This window comes from Haemorhous mexicanus, chromosome 2 (assembly GCF_027477595.1).
Source record: "Haemorhous mexicanus isolate bHaeMex1 chromosome 2, bHaeMex1.pri, whole genome shotgun sequence".
Classification (NCBI taxonomy): Eukaryota; Metazoa; Chordata; class Aves; order Passeriformes; family Fringillidae; genus Haemorhous; species Haemorhous mexicanus.
This window is the reverse complement of record NC_082342.1, coordinates 29,445,957-29,460,319: the sequence shown is the minus strand read 5'-3', so window position 1 is coordinate 29,460,319 and position 14,363 is coordinate 29,445,957. Positions and strand designations below refer to the sequence as shown.

At 46.2% G+C, this 14,363-nt stretch overlaps 1 protein-coding gene across 3 annotated transcripts in view; it reads right to left on the bottom strand.

Moving 5' to 3' along the window:
• Positions 1-4,455: 4,455 nt before the first annotated feature.
• The window catches only part of MAB21L3 (mab-21 like 3), a 39,870-nt gene continuing 29,962 nt past the window's right edge, over positions 4,456-14,363 (bottom strand). For all 3 annotated transcript variants that reach the window (XM_059838063.1, XM_059838064.1, XM_059838065.1), the window contains one exon: positions 4,456-12,236. In XM_059838063.1, coding sequence (XP_059694046.1) covers positions 12,003-12,236 — 234 coding nt within the window. In that variant the 3' untranslated portion in view covers positions 4,456-12,002. The remainder of the gene's footprint in view (positions 12,237-14,363) is intronic.

The window sequence follows — 14,363 nt, the reverse complement described above, 5'->3', positions numbered from 1 at the left end:
CCGGCTGGCGGGGCTGCACTGCACTCCAGCGGCCGCCGAGCTCCCTCCCGCCAGCAGAATGCCTGGTGGGGAGAGGCATTCCTCGGGCTTCCTCTACATCCTTCAGACCATCCTCAGCCTTCCCACTGCGACAGCTCCTAGCCCTCCCCAGCGCTCTCTGTCTCAAAGACGATTTTAGTCGTACAGCCACTCTAGTGCCTCCCGTTATCCTGCTTGCCCTCGGTCCCAGTCTTCTTCCAGCAACACTGCAGCCAGAGGAAAAGCTCGCACAAGACTGCGGCACAGAGTTTGGGGAGCTGGGGGCTGCTTGCAGCAGATACAGGAACACACGAGTAAAATGAGTTAACAGAGCAGGACCTTCGGCAGCACCTTCTTCCCTAACACACCAAAGAGGCACGGAGCACAAGGGGAAACACAACCAAGGCAACCTGGAGCCTCCCAGTCCCTTCTCCCCAGTGCTCGCAGCTCTTCTGGGGGAAGAAGCAGGGGCATGGCACTGTGACACTCTAGAAGGGACCAGCTGGCATGCACTGGATGTAGGGCATGAGCTGCGCCCTCGCCAGCTCGCACACACCAGACCCTACAAGCTCAGGAGCAGGGCAGGAGAAAAAGAAGGGCTCTCCCTGGAAGGCTGTGAGCAGAGCTAGAAGCTGAGTTCCCACCGCCACCCTGGTGGGCACCAGAGCGCCCAGCTGCCAGCAGCAGGGCCAGAGTGATGCCCTGCCCCTGCTGGGGGCAAAATAAATGCCGCCTTCACCTGGAGGTGCAGCTGCAGTGCAGAAGCTGTTCCCAAATACAGCTGGAGGTTTTGTGGAGCTGAGGCACAGACAACCCATGGCAGGGCTCCCACCTGAGCTGGCTGGATCAGGCAGCAGAAAGGATGATGGAGAAGTGTCGCCTCCCTGCAGCAGGATAGTGCAATAGCAGACAGCATCCACTCACAGCCCGCCCCTGTGTTTCTGGGCAGACACTGACAGTAGTCCGGATACTCGCACAGCTTCCTGCCCAAGCCAGAGGAACAGAATTACTGCAAATACTGCTATTTCTGGGCAGTCTGAGGAATACGACCTTGCCAGTCAGTCCTGCCCTGTTGCAGAGACCATTTTTGAAACAGAGGCCAAGGCAGTGGCATAAAAAATGCTCTCCTCTTGACAAATCCTGCATTTAATATTGTAAATAATATTTACATCCAAGGCACAAAAAATGTGCAGATGGAGCACTGCAATTTGGCAAGAGATGGCTCTATAATCACCAAGAAGGATTTAAACAAGCAAACAAACAGAAAGGAAACCATACCATTAATGATATGAAATATCAACAGAGGGAAAAACAATGCAGCCTCCCTAGCAGCAGCAGAAGCAGCTTTTCCACCTACAGAGCAGCCAGGCAGCCACAGATGACTTTCACAGCTCAGTACAGGCCAGAGGGCTGGGAGAGCTGGGTCCAGATCTGTGTACCACCCTCTGCTGCATCACCTTGGACAAGTCACAGGCCATCCTTTTGCCCTATGCACCAATACAAGTAAGGAGAAGCCTGGAATATGCAGCACCACAATCACACCTCGCTCCCTCTTCCCAAAATGGTGCACAGTTCTACCTGTGCCAAATGTTGTACTTGGGAGGAAAAACTTCAGATCACTTACCTCAAAAATCCTGTTAGATCTAGCTCAAGTTTTACCCAGTTCTTCCAGGTCCTCAGGATGGGCTGATGTGCGTTCATGTCTTGCCTAGGCCAGGGAGAGGGTGTGAAGATACTTTTGAGGATGTTGTAGGGATAAATTGAAGGAAGAAAAAGAGGGGCTCCTGTTGATTTTAATGGTCATCTTACAAAGCACTACCATGTGTCTTTCTTAGAAGTGTATCAAATAAGACCCCAGCACCTGCACTTCATTTGACCAGGTTTTTCCAGCTTTTAAGAACAGACCACTGGGGAAAAAAAAAAAAATCAATAAAAGCAAAGCTTGAACTGCAGCCTCTAATAAAATGAGGTTTAGATTGAGCTGTTGTCCAGTGTACATAGGTAGGAACCATTGTATTGTTCCCATACAGCCCTGCTGTCAGCATTACAAGATGCTTGCTGGGCTGACATTGGTGCTTCTCCCTGCTAAGCCCTAGACTTGGGCACATATTACAGTTTCCCTTTATTATTGGTCACAGATCAGTCTCTGTGTGAACTAAGGGATGGCCCTGCTTACACCCATGAGTTTTGTGTGAAATTTCAGTGAAGGTTTAGCACAGCAAGTTTGTGGATACCTGACCAGCCTCCCAAAGAGCTATGCTTGAAGTGCCCTGGGTAAAACAGAAATGAGTATTAGGGCTCTCCCAGACTGCCTTAGGCTGTATTTCAACAACTACTGAGTATTGCCAAGACTTCTATTTGTTTTCTAATATGTTCCCTGTTTAGAAAAACACCCCAAGCCCCCAGTGCCCTCCTATTCACTAACCAGGTGCTACACAGAGCTCAGGAAACAAGCACTGGGTTTGGAGGCTCGCATGTTTTTAATAAATTACATATATTTTGGATGTAAACAGTGACTATTTGCTGAAATATCGTTTTCTATTTTCTTGTTTTGACTGTAGGTTGAAGGTTCAAAGAGATTAAATTTTAGAACACCAAAAGTAGCCTTTGCTGTGGTTTCCTAAGCAAAAGGGGAATGTTAAGTACTGGAATACAAATAGGGAAATGGTTCTCCACTTTGAATAGAAGAACTTTTCTCTTGTTAAAACCTAGCAGATGAAAGCGACCAGTTGCTACGGCCTCTCTGTGCTGGGATCACATTAAGGGGCTTTGCCCAGGCTGCATGATGAGGCTGCTGCCACTTCCAACTCCCAGCCACCGCCACATCCTGACCTCTGTCACATCCCAACCTCCATCAGTCCAGTTTGCCATGTGGCTGGTTCACATGCAGCTGGAAGAACAGTGATCATCTTAGGTCTTTGATCATGTTTTGAGGTTTCTTTAACAGCTTTTGAAGTATTTCATTTTGCCAGAGGGTCGGTACCCATGTTTTTAGGTGTTCCTTTGCTATAGGTCCCAAATCCATGTGTATCATGTGGTTTGACTTTATCAGCTCTGATGTCTCAACACCATGATCCAGATTCCCCTCTCTCAGTGCCTGGAGGAACCTAATTGAAAACACTTCCAAATCAGTTCTTATGTTACAGCAGCTCCAAGAGGCACAATAAGGACCAGAGCCTTCCTGCATGGGGGCTCAAGCAGGATTGCTGCATTTAGGAGCCTTTAGCATAAGGACAGCTCCAAGAGGCACAGGCTACCTTGGCTGAGAGAATCACCAAGGTGACAGGGTGACAACATTTGACCAGTCTGCTCCTCTGGGCAGCTTCTTTTGCCCTGTACTTACAGAGGCAGCTGCCTTCAGTTCCAGCTGGAGGCACAGAGCTTGGGCTCTGCCCCAAACTGATGGCGCCCATGTACCTCTAGAGAGTGATGAAGGAAAACACAGCCCAGGTCTGGCTAGATTGGTGCATACATTATAATCTGTTGTATGCATATTGCATATGATCATCAACACTTATTAAAATCTTCATCAAGACTTGAGGTGCCATTGCTGGAAGCAGCCTCTGTCATCATCAGGAATGCTTTTGGGAGTGTGTGGAACCAGAGGGGGAGCAGCTTCTGGGGACACACAGCTGCTGCCGTCCTGTACAACAGTGTCTCAAGCAGCCACTACACCCAAGGTGGGCTTGGCCAGCCAGGGTAGGATTTCTGCCCCTGCCCCACTCCCACTGTAGCTGCAGGCTGAGCAGAAATCCTCCAAGTGTTGCCAAAAGGCTCTGCCTCCTGAGCAGCTTCCCTGGCTCCTCATGGGTTCAGGCACTTGTCCAAAGTCACCATGCTGTGCAGAAGTCCCGGGAACAGCCCAGGACTATGTTTGGCCCAGAGGAAGCAGAGACAGTCACTCCACCCTGCTGCAAGGCTGAGGAGTGTCACAGCTAGGTGTGTGCTTTCCCTCTGCGCGAGTGCCCTTCTGCAGCCTCTGTCAGGCACCAGGAGGGAAGACAGTCTGCTGCTGTCTTTTTTTGGTTGTTCATATCGGGTGTGAGTTGCCCAAAGCCATACGCTGAGCATCTGGCACTGCCATCCCCTGAATGCTGCCACTTCATCATCCTAAACCAGGGGATGTCATTAGTGATCTTCATGGCTTTGGCACTGCAAGGAGCACTCATCCATCTGCTCCTCCCCAAGTATCTCCTTATCACTCCAGGAGTTCTCTTGGGTGGCTGGAAATGCTCTGTTGTCTTTCCAGCTGTTCAGATCAGCATCTCCTTTGTTACTCTGAGGTTTTGCTAAGGGTTTGCATTGTGTTAAGTTTCAGAAAGCTCAAAGAAACCAAAGATCTTTGTATGCCAGGCTCCTGCCCTAAAGTACTTAAGTCTCCAGGGACTAGAGGGCAGACAAAAGAGAAGAAAGAGGGTACAATATCAGAGCAAAAGATCAAGCCAGTGAGAGAATATATTATTCATTAAGTATATCTCCAGAACACGTAACAGAGGGAGTGCAGGAACAGAACTTACAATGGTCTTAGGTACAGTTGTAAAAAATTTATACACCCATTTTTATCTCCTCTTTTTTGACATCTGTTTACTTCATTTGGGATAGGACTAGGCCTAGCCACCATATTTAAAAAGGAGTGTATTTGTATGTTCCCACTGTTTTCACTGTTCATGATGGGATGTGCATGTGATCATGTGAGTAGATAATGTCCATGGAGAGAGCTGCAGAGGTCTGAGTTTGATTCTGAAGCTGGTGGTAGCTGGGGTCTTTCCTGAGACTTGTCTGTAAAATGGGCTCACAACAGAGACTGAGCTGCTCTGACCTGTGGTCATTTCTCTCTGGTGGCACAGATGTCAGAAACCCATCTGTATGCTGCCTTTCTCAACATGCCAACTTTTCTCTTACTGCTACTTCTAATACTAGCCAAACCAGCACAGAGGTGATCACAAGAAGACCTCCTAGATGTATATTCTCACTGTGGGGCTTCTGCTGACTTTTGGAGGGCGCCTCTTGTCCCCACATTGCTGGAGGACTCATTGGACGCTGTGCTAAATGCACTGGAACAGGAAGGACCCAGGGAACAGCAGTTCAAGTCAAGGACCTGGGCCTCCAGCACAGAGATAATGATAATTAAGTGGCTATTGCCCAGGGCAACCCCTTCCCAGAAGTACCACACTTCAGTGCATGTGCAGCTTTGGCTCCTGGCATCATTTACACCTGCTGAGCTTTCCTTTCCCATGCAAGCCCCCTCTTCAGGCCCTCATTTGGGAAAGAGAAGCAGTGAGGGGCTGGTGGCTGCAGAGCTACTCCCTGGTTCAAAGTGTGTGCTAAAACCTTTCTGCTCAAAACTGAGCAGGGACACAGACAAAAAAAATAGCCTCAGCTGGAGCCCCCACAATCACTTTTAACCCTCCTTACCACCTCAAGCAGAGGCAACTCTGCACTGTCACACAAAATTAAACTTCCTCTTCATTCTCCAGTCTAATCTCTGTCTCTGCAATATGATCCTGAGGTTTAATCTGATTATGATCCTTCATATCACACTCTAACAAATAGCCCCAGCTGCCAGGCTAAGTGGTTTAATGAGATACTGCGTCAGTTCTCAAAGGAAAGGCAGAAGAGACACTGCAGACAAAGGCATTGCTTGCTCAGTCCCATCACCAGGATGCTGGGCATGGGCTACAAGGAAACCCTCATGCAACTATTGTGTCTCTTCTGTAAGAGGAGAAGACCTGCCCTTCTGCAAGAGTTTTGATGGAGAACCGTGCTCTATCAGGCAGGGCGGCAGATGCTCTGTGACTGGCAGCTGTGAGATGTGACCACAATGTTGACTGGCCATGAGGGTCTGAATACAAGATAGAGAAATACAGTTTGTCTTTGGTCAGATGTTATTATATCTGATCCGAACATAAAAGCCCAAGATGTATCACATGGCAAATCAATATAGTTGTTTGTTAATCCAAATGCAATCAGACACTTTTTTTTTTTTCCTGCCTAGATAAGACCCACCCTTCCCCCTCAGAACTGCAGCCAAAACATAATTCCCTCTCAGTGGCTAATGGCATTCATAAATTACGCTCAAGATCCATTGTTCATTTAATCCTTTTTGCTGCTATTAACTCTGGTCACTGATTTGTTACCTCTCCAGTCTATGGCATTTTAATGACACAGCTAGAAAACAGCCAAACTCTTCAGCTTAGTGGTAAAAGGAGGAATGGTGTCTACCACTAACTCAAGGGGACAAAGTGTGGGAGAACTACAGGCCAGAGCTGGTTGTTGCCTGAGGAAGGCAGAGAGGAGCAGGCTGGAGCAGACTCATTGATTCTGGCCTGAGCTCAGGCCTTATGGAGATGATGAAGCTGTTGGCCCACGGCCTCAAGAACATGGTTCACTTCCAGGACAACCAGACCATGGCAAGCCTTTCAACCAGCCCAACCTGGTTTGCCAAGGAAATCATTGATGATAGTCACTCTTCCTTTGAAGTTGCAGTTGTTTTTTTAAGATGTTTAACTTGACATCTGTGTGTTCTTTCCTCTTCAGCACAGGGGTTATACTGCATGGATTAGTATTATCAATGTGACATGCCATTACAGGAGATACTGATAAGATTCCATCTGGAAGGCTGCAAACCAGCCTGGTTATCTGTGCAGAGATGAATTACACTCAGTGTAGAGCAAGACTGGAACAGAGGTTTTATCAGAGAGAAAGAGACCACAGAGTCTGGCACATCTAGTCATGCTCAGCTGAAGGCAAGGGAGCTTATGATTACCCTTGTGATGGTTGCACAGACAGCAAACCCCTTGGAGGGTGAGTAGCAGCTTGATCTGTACTGGTACAAACCAGACTGCACTGGCTGTGAACACATCGAGGCTGAAAGTTCAAAGAAAGCTCCTAATGATCTGTGTGGGTCTGAAATAATCTGCCTGCCTCAGGAGCCAGGGGCCAAGTATCTACCTACCTTTGAAACAACTGCTCTTGGTTAATCTGGGGGAAAGGACCAGGAGGAGCAGCAGATGGATTTGGTGGCTGATGACATTCTTCCAAATCCTCACCCTTTTAAAATGGAATCCCAGGAATTCAACAGTGATATTCATTTCCTTAGTAATTTTTACCATGGATTTTTAAAGTCTCCTCTGAGCTGCATTTTTGTCTTGGTTCACTACTGGCTTGAAACTGGACTTTCTTTCAGCTCTCCTGAATTAACCAAACTTTTTTCCTGGAATGCATTAGGTAGCCTCCTGGAGTTGCAGTGCATGCAGCTTGCCCTTCAGGTCCACAGCTGCGTTGGTGACAATACTGTCACCAGAAGGGGCTATGGCCTGCCCTCTGCTGCTGGGATGTGCTGCAGAAGCAGATGGGTGTAAAGATGCCTGCAGTTGAGGCAGAAAAGGTTTGGCTGTTCAAGTTGCTGGATAACAAATGGTGCCCATCTTCTCAAAGGCAGCAGGAAAAATGTGCTGGGCCAGATGCAACTGAGCCATGGTTTGGGATCAGGCTCTGGACCACCCTGCCCATAAAGCTGTGCCCTCCCAGGCTGAAGCAGGCTCTGTTCATGCTTCTCGGAGCTGCTGGCTTGTGTTGCTGCCTGATTCCAAGAGTGGCTTTTTTAAGAATGGAAACAAAAACATATTAAGATTTTTAGTCCAGAAATCTTTAAGTGGCATAAGCCACAGTTGTGCAGCTGGTAATTACCACTACCCAGGGGAGCCTAGGAAGATGCCATTTTTTTTTTTTCTAATTACTACAAAGCCTTTCAATTTGATTAATTCTTTCCTTAATGCATTTCCTTGTAATTTGTATTTGTGAAGATGCTAATGGTAAATTAGACAATCTTTCCTGTGAAAAATGCATTCTGTACTCTCCATAAGCTTGGTCGCTGGTGGTATCTGTGCATTGTTCATCACCCATCCAGGAGATGCTTTCAAAGCCAGGTGCTGATCCTGTCCTTTCTTTCAGTTCAAAGATGTTGCTTGAAGCAGAACTGACAAGTCCCTGTAACAGGTACAATGGATGAAAGCATGGTCCCTTTCTCTGTGCTGCAGTGGTTTGGGTCAGAACAGACTAAAACACATTTGCTTCCTGGAGCTGTTTAATTTCCTTTGAAATTGTACATATTATTCCAGCCAGACAAGTCAGATGCCAAGGAGGTCAAGGGCACCACAGCCTTCTACAGTAATGGCACAGGTTGGCCTGATAGGGTGAGTGGGATCTCTTACCATGATTCGAGCACTGGCTGCTGTGTCACTGGCTCACGTGACATTGCAAGATGAGTGTTGGGGGTGCGGTATAATAATAAAAAATATGTTTCTCCTCAAAACCAGAAATCCCAGCATTGGTAAGCAGAAAAATATTTAGTGTGAAGGCAGAATTATCCTGTCTATCATTGTCCATGTCCCAGCTTTGCTCAGAGAGGCCAGGTGGCTCCCACTGGGAACACAGTTTGCAGGGTGATCTAACTTCATTGCTGGGCACCATTTCAAACTAAAGATGGAGTGTAAGTGAGGCTGAGTAGATGGTCTGTAATGGCCTCTGTGTACACCTGGGTCCCATGAACTAAAAGAGCTTTGATGTGCACTGAAAAACAGCCATTCCCACCAGAGCCAAAGGGGTGGTATCAGAAAACTTGTTCCGAGAATTTTTTTTTCTTTTTCTGGAGGAGGGAGAAAACAAGAGGGAGGTAGAGGAGCCTAAGGGGTAGGCACACATGGGAGTCATGGCCTAGCCCCATGGAGAGAGGGCAGGACCCTAATGGACCAGGGTAGTGGCTATTCCTGCAAGTTCCCTCCTTCCCAGAACCCTGCCTGCACTTTGCTTGTTGGTGCTTTCCCAATCGAAGGCTCTTGGGAATTACTGCAAGACCATCAGAAACAATAAATCCATATTCTGGCTCTTAGAGTGGCTTCCAGAATTTAGAGACTTTTTACCCAAATCTTGCTATTTATTAGAAAGCTCTCCCATGGTCTCTCCTCTCCTTTTTGGCAAGATAATTCAGCATTAAATCAATCAAGCTCATTTGTCTCTGCTCGATGATAATAACAAGATGCTGATTTTAAGAGCCAGATCCTGCATCGGTGTTTGTGCTTCAGAGAGACATTGCCCTCTAGTGACTAAAAGGCAGGCTGTGTAAAAAGACAAAACATCACGAGTTTTGTACAGTTTTATATGTCAGAGCAACACATTCAATTGAAATTTCTGACAGATGGAGCAATGCTGACTGTGGTGAGGGCTGAGAATACAGCAAATACTCATTAAAGCAATGAGAAAGAGAGGGAGAGAAAATGGTCATCACATTCCTTCCAGACATTCTGAACAAAAAACTTTTGATTAAACTTACTTCAAGAAAGTCTGTATTTGTCCAGATGCTCACTTTTTAAAAATAAAAGTTATAAATATGAAAAACATAAAACTTATTCTGTAGCCAAAACACAATGTGGTATCTCTTTTTGGAGGAAAATCTTGGGATGAGGCCATGATTTGCAGTCAGGCTTGGTGTATGAGTGAAAAGCTACTTGCAGAAAGTTTACTGTGGTAAGAAAAGTGACAAATATATTTGGCAAGTTTGGTTTTTTAAACAAGAGACCTCCTGCACAACTCTCCCACAGCCACAAAAACTGCCTCACAACAAAAGCCCACACACCTAAGCAGACCTGCATGAGATGATGTAAGATTGTATCTCAAAGATGTCTCTGAAAGGAATTAATTCTTGTATTCAACTGCTTCCATGAACACATTAGTCCTTTCCTCAAAGCCATTTCCTTTTGCCAGTGGCCAGCTGTATCACATCTTGCTGTTCTGGAGAAAAAGCTGCAGTTGCTGTGTCTTTGTGGTCAGTAGTAATGTACCTTCCATGTTTCAGTGGTGACAAGGATACTTCCTGCAGCAGCATATGCTAGCTGATGCATTTGCTTGTGTAAACAAGAAGAAAACAGAGCAAAAACTGATCAGACTGGGCTCAAAGCAGGGGTCCATCGTTCTGTGGTTATTTCCTGGCTTTGCTGAGTCATTGCTGGCTGTAAGAGGCTGCTGCTCTGGCAGAGCAGTGGAACATTCCATGTGCAGCACACGGTGCATGCCCGTGGTTTTGCTTCACAGCAGGCTGTGAACCCCAGCAGCTGAGGACTCTCATACACAGCTGCATCCAAGTTAAGGTATCACCACTGAAACATTTTTTTTTCACACAGCTATAAAGGGAGATAAATTCTTCAACAGTCACAATTAAATCCCACGAGAACCATACATCAGAGCAGTAAAATATTAAATTTGGGATTAACAGCTCTGAATGTTTTGCACTGTCCTCAAAACAGTTTGAATTAGTTTTGCCCTCCTCTAACTTCTGAAGCCAGCCCTTCAACCACAAGACAAAAACAAGATGAAACAGGAGACATTACTTCATTGCCACAGCTGTCTGACTCTGCCTGGCAGATTGGCATCTCCTTGCGTGTTACTGGAAGAGCTCAGCTCACAGGAAACAGGAAAGCCACACTTGAACAGGAGGTGTCATCATGAAACTGACGCTTGTGTCCCATTTAGGGGGCCTGGAGAACAAAGGTTTAGCAAGAGAAGTTAACTGTTCAAAACAGTCCCACACAATGCAGTTACCCATGTGGAAAGGTGGCTTGGAGGGTGTTCTGAGGGTCGGAGCAACATGGGTGCCAGTTTACATGGTGGGATCAGGTCTATACATGGTGAGATCTGATGCAGGAGACACAGGACCACAACCAGACCAGGACCACACAGCTGGGATCCTTCCTGACCCATATCTGCTCTGCTCAGAAGACTGTAGAAGACAGCCTGCTCCAGAGGCAGAGGCTGTGCTGGAGACCCCTGGCTGTACCGCAGTCTGCCACGATGGGGAGATGCCGCGCCGCGGATGTGCCTCATGCAGTTCCCTGGATCGTGGGATGCAAATCCCACCTCTGCCAGCCGCCTTGGCAAAGGGCTTGTTTACTTTCCTGCACAGATGTGACCAAAAAACCCCACCAAACCAAACCCAAAATCCCCCCTTATCTTGGTTTAGTTTCAGCTATTTAATAACATTAAACCCAGAACTCTTTATATTATTTCTAAAGCTCTGATCTTTTGAAATACTAAAATCCATTTTCTTTTGAAATATCCACAAAATTAAAAGCACTGGGAGTCTTGGAGGTAAGAGCCTTTGAAAAATACTCTCCTTCTGCACTGCACCCAAAAATACGTGGGTGTTAAGACCTGCTCCTCGTCCAGCCTGCTGGGTAGAGCCAGGGATGGGAGTGAAATCTGCCCTGCCAAAGCCCCCTGATTGTATGGCACTAACACAACTGGCAAAGGCAAACATGAAAAAGACATATTTGAAGCAATTGGAAGAAAAATGTAAGTGGAGGAGAGAAAAATGAAGAGGCAAAACCCACTGTCCCTCTTCTTGCTTCCCTGAGCTCTTCAACACTAGCAGCATGGCTAAATTCCTACTGGATTCCTACTGGAGCAGGATCTCACTGAAGTGAATTCCCTCTGAGAAAGCTTCCGGCTTCCAGAACACCTCGGAAATGTTCCTCTGCCCTCTGCAGAGCTGGCCTGTGAGGTAAGCAGCCAATTAAACCCGCTGTCCTTGTGAGAAAGGTGAGTGCAGCAACAATACATGTGCTAGGTTACAGAGGCAGCAGAGCGAGACTCCTTTGCACTGCCTTTCAGCTTAGGTGCCACAAGACTGGAGACACAGAACAAGGCAGTTGCCTGCTCTGACTGACATACAAAGTTGGGCTTCACTGGCTGTAGCTTCCAGGCAGGCTGTCACTGTTGAAAGCAAATTAGATCAGCTGGGCATCAAGTGATACCTCCCATCAGTTTTCACCGCCCACCGCTGCCAGCTCAACACTTCTCTTTAGCGCTGCATGTGCCAACTGTCTCACAGAGCCAGCTGCAGCATCTACTGGAAGGACACAGGGAGCAACCACAGGTGGGGAGAGGAGCTGGGGGATCCACTCGGGCTTGGGGCATGACCTTTGCCTGCTTTAGTCCAGGCAGAAAACAGGATTCTCCAAGAAGACTGCCAGCTTGCTGGCCACCAGGTCCAGGTCACTGGTGTTGGCATATTTGAGCAGATTGGTGTTCTTGAGAAAGTAATGCTTGAGGAAGTGCTGGCTTACACACTTGTGCAGCTTCTGTACCAGCCTCAGAAAGGCTTCAGGGAAGCAGCGCCAATCCTTGGTGCGTGGGTATTTTTCACACGTCCAGAATAGCACTGTCTGCAAGAAGCAGATGGGAGAGAAGATGTGTTAGAGGTTCTGTCGAGGGCTCACACAGCTTACTAAGGCACTTTTAGTGCTGGTAAGTGGCTGGCAGCCTTGGAAATCACAGAGACTCACGCTGCTACCTCCCTGTGTTAAGGTTTCTGCAATGGAGGGATCCCAACTGACCAGGAAGAGCAGCTTGGAGGTGCCTGGTTAGGATCTCTCCCCAGAGGAGCCACTCTCCACTGACTGAGCCAGGAGCCCAAGGAAAATGATCTCACTAAAATAATCTTGGCCTATTTGCCATCCTCCAGCAGGAGGCTCTGTAGAAATGCCAGGCATTTTAAGCTGTAGAAAATGGCCTATTATGCAAGGGTAGAAGCCAGTAGATGAAAGGAGGGACAGAGCATAATGAGATCAACATAATTTGTTAGCTTCAGCTGTATTTGTGCTGAAGATACATGAAGATCTGCATCCTAAACAGACTGAGATTCCAAGAAGCCGTTGCAGGTGCAAGGCTTGTTTTCTGGTCAAATGCTGCCTGCTTTTTTCTGACATGTGATACTTCATGTCTTATGTTCTATTCTTCTAAAATCATTTGATGCAATTTAACATTTAAGAAATACATAGTTAAAATAACAAAATGCATATGATTATTGCTCTTATAGTATTAGTTTTACACTGCCTATGTTGTATTTTCTCAGACTTTCCCATGACTGAGAAGAATTTTCTCAAGGAACTTAGACTTACTGTGCCAAAAAAGTCATACTGACTGCCTTGGTCAGCCTGAAATAACTTTTTAAAGTACAAAATCACCTATTCTGTGTTCAATAATTCTGCTAAGTCCCTTAACTGTCCTCTGAGTCCCAATTTTATTCTGCAAATTCAGCTACCCAAAAAGAGACTCTTAGACATTTTGAGAGATGGCAAAACCACAGCCTTTCACTTGACTGTTTCTACAGAGGTAGAATTTCACCTATAGTTGTACTGCTGACAAATTTCTTCTCAAACAGTTTTTCAAATGTGAAAATTTTTTGTTCACAGCTGCAATAACCACAAAGCCTTTTCTTGAATGTCACCAGGGAACAAAGACATAGTGAGGAATTCAAGCTACCTCTCTGAGAACTGCTCCTTGAAGACTTGCAGAGCAGTTATCTTCTGACACACTAAAACTACTTCAGCAGGCAGCAGTTGCAATGGAGTTTCTGGAGGCAAGGAAAACAGTGCTGCTTTTTCAGTCAGATGCCCAAGCAAGTGATTTATCCCTAGCATTTATTTCCTTAACTGCCAGCTCTCTACCAACAGCATAGAGCTGGCTTTCAGAATGTACCTAGATCTTTTTGAAATTCCAGACCTCAAACTTAATTTCTATGCAGGTAAGCAAAAGAAGGGCAATTATGTGGTCCTCTCTGGCTTTCAGAGCTTCTGGGATACAGATTTCCTCTGTGCTAGAGGATCTTGTTTAATCCTAATTGCTGGATACCTCTGACAGGGGAAACTGAGGATGGGAAGAAAACTAACACTAAGCCTCTGCTCAACTGCTGATTTAACCACTGACTGTTTCTCTCATTTTTCTTTTCTTTTTTTTTCTGGTTTTTCTTTTTAATGTGAGTAATTTTGAAAAATTCTTTCTGTCTGGTAAACCAATCCTCTCTTGCCATAAAAGCCGGAACTATAGTTACAGTAAAGAACTGAAGAGCTTCTGAATAGTTTCCTCTTTAATCAAGAGTCCATGCAACAGCAATTCCTGCACATCTGCTCCTTCAGCCAGGGAAAAACATTGTTCCCAATTGTTAAATGGTTTTCCACTTTGTCTTACACATGACAGTTTTCCCACCAGGTTGTTCTTACAGGCACTGAAGAGTTTTGCATTCAGCTAAGCTATAATCAGCCTCATCAATTATTCTTTTACTCCATCTTGACTTAGAGTAGTGCCCTGACTATAATAGCATTTGATGGTCACCAGCTTTTTCTTTAGGAGGAATCTTAGCATTGCATCTGGTTTTGGACACCAAAAGATCAGTAACTACTGTGAAAACGTAATGGCTTGAGGCTTCAAGATGGGAAAAGTACAGCCTCTCCCTGGCAACTCCAGGAGGAAGAAGTCCCAGAAAACAGGATTTTTAAGCTATAATCTAACAA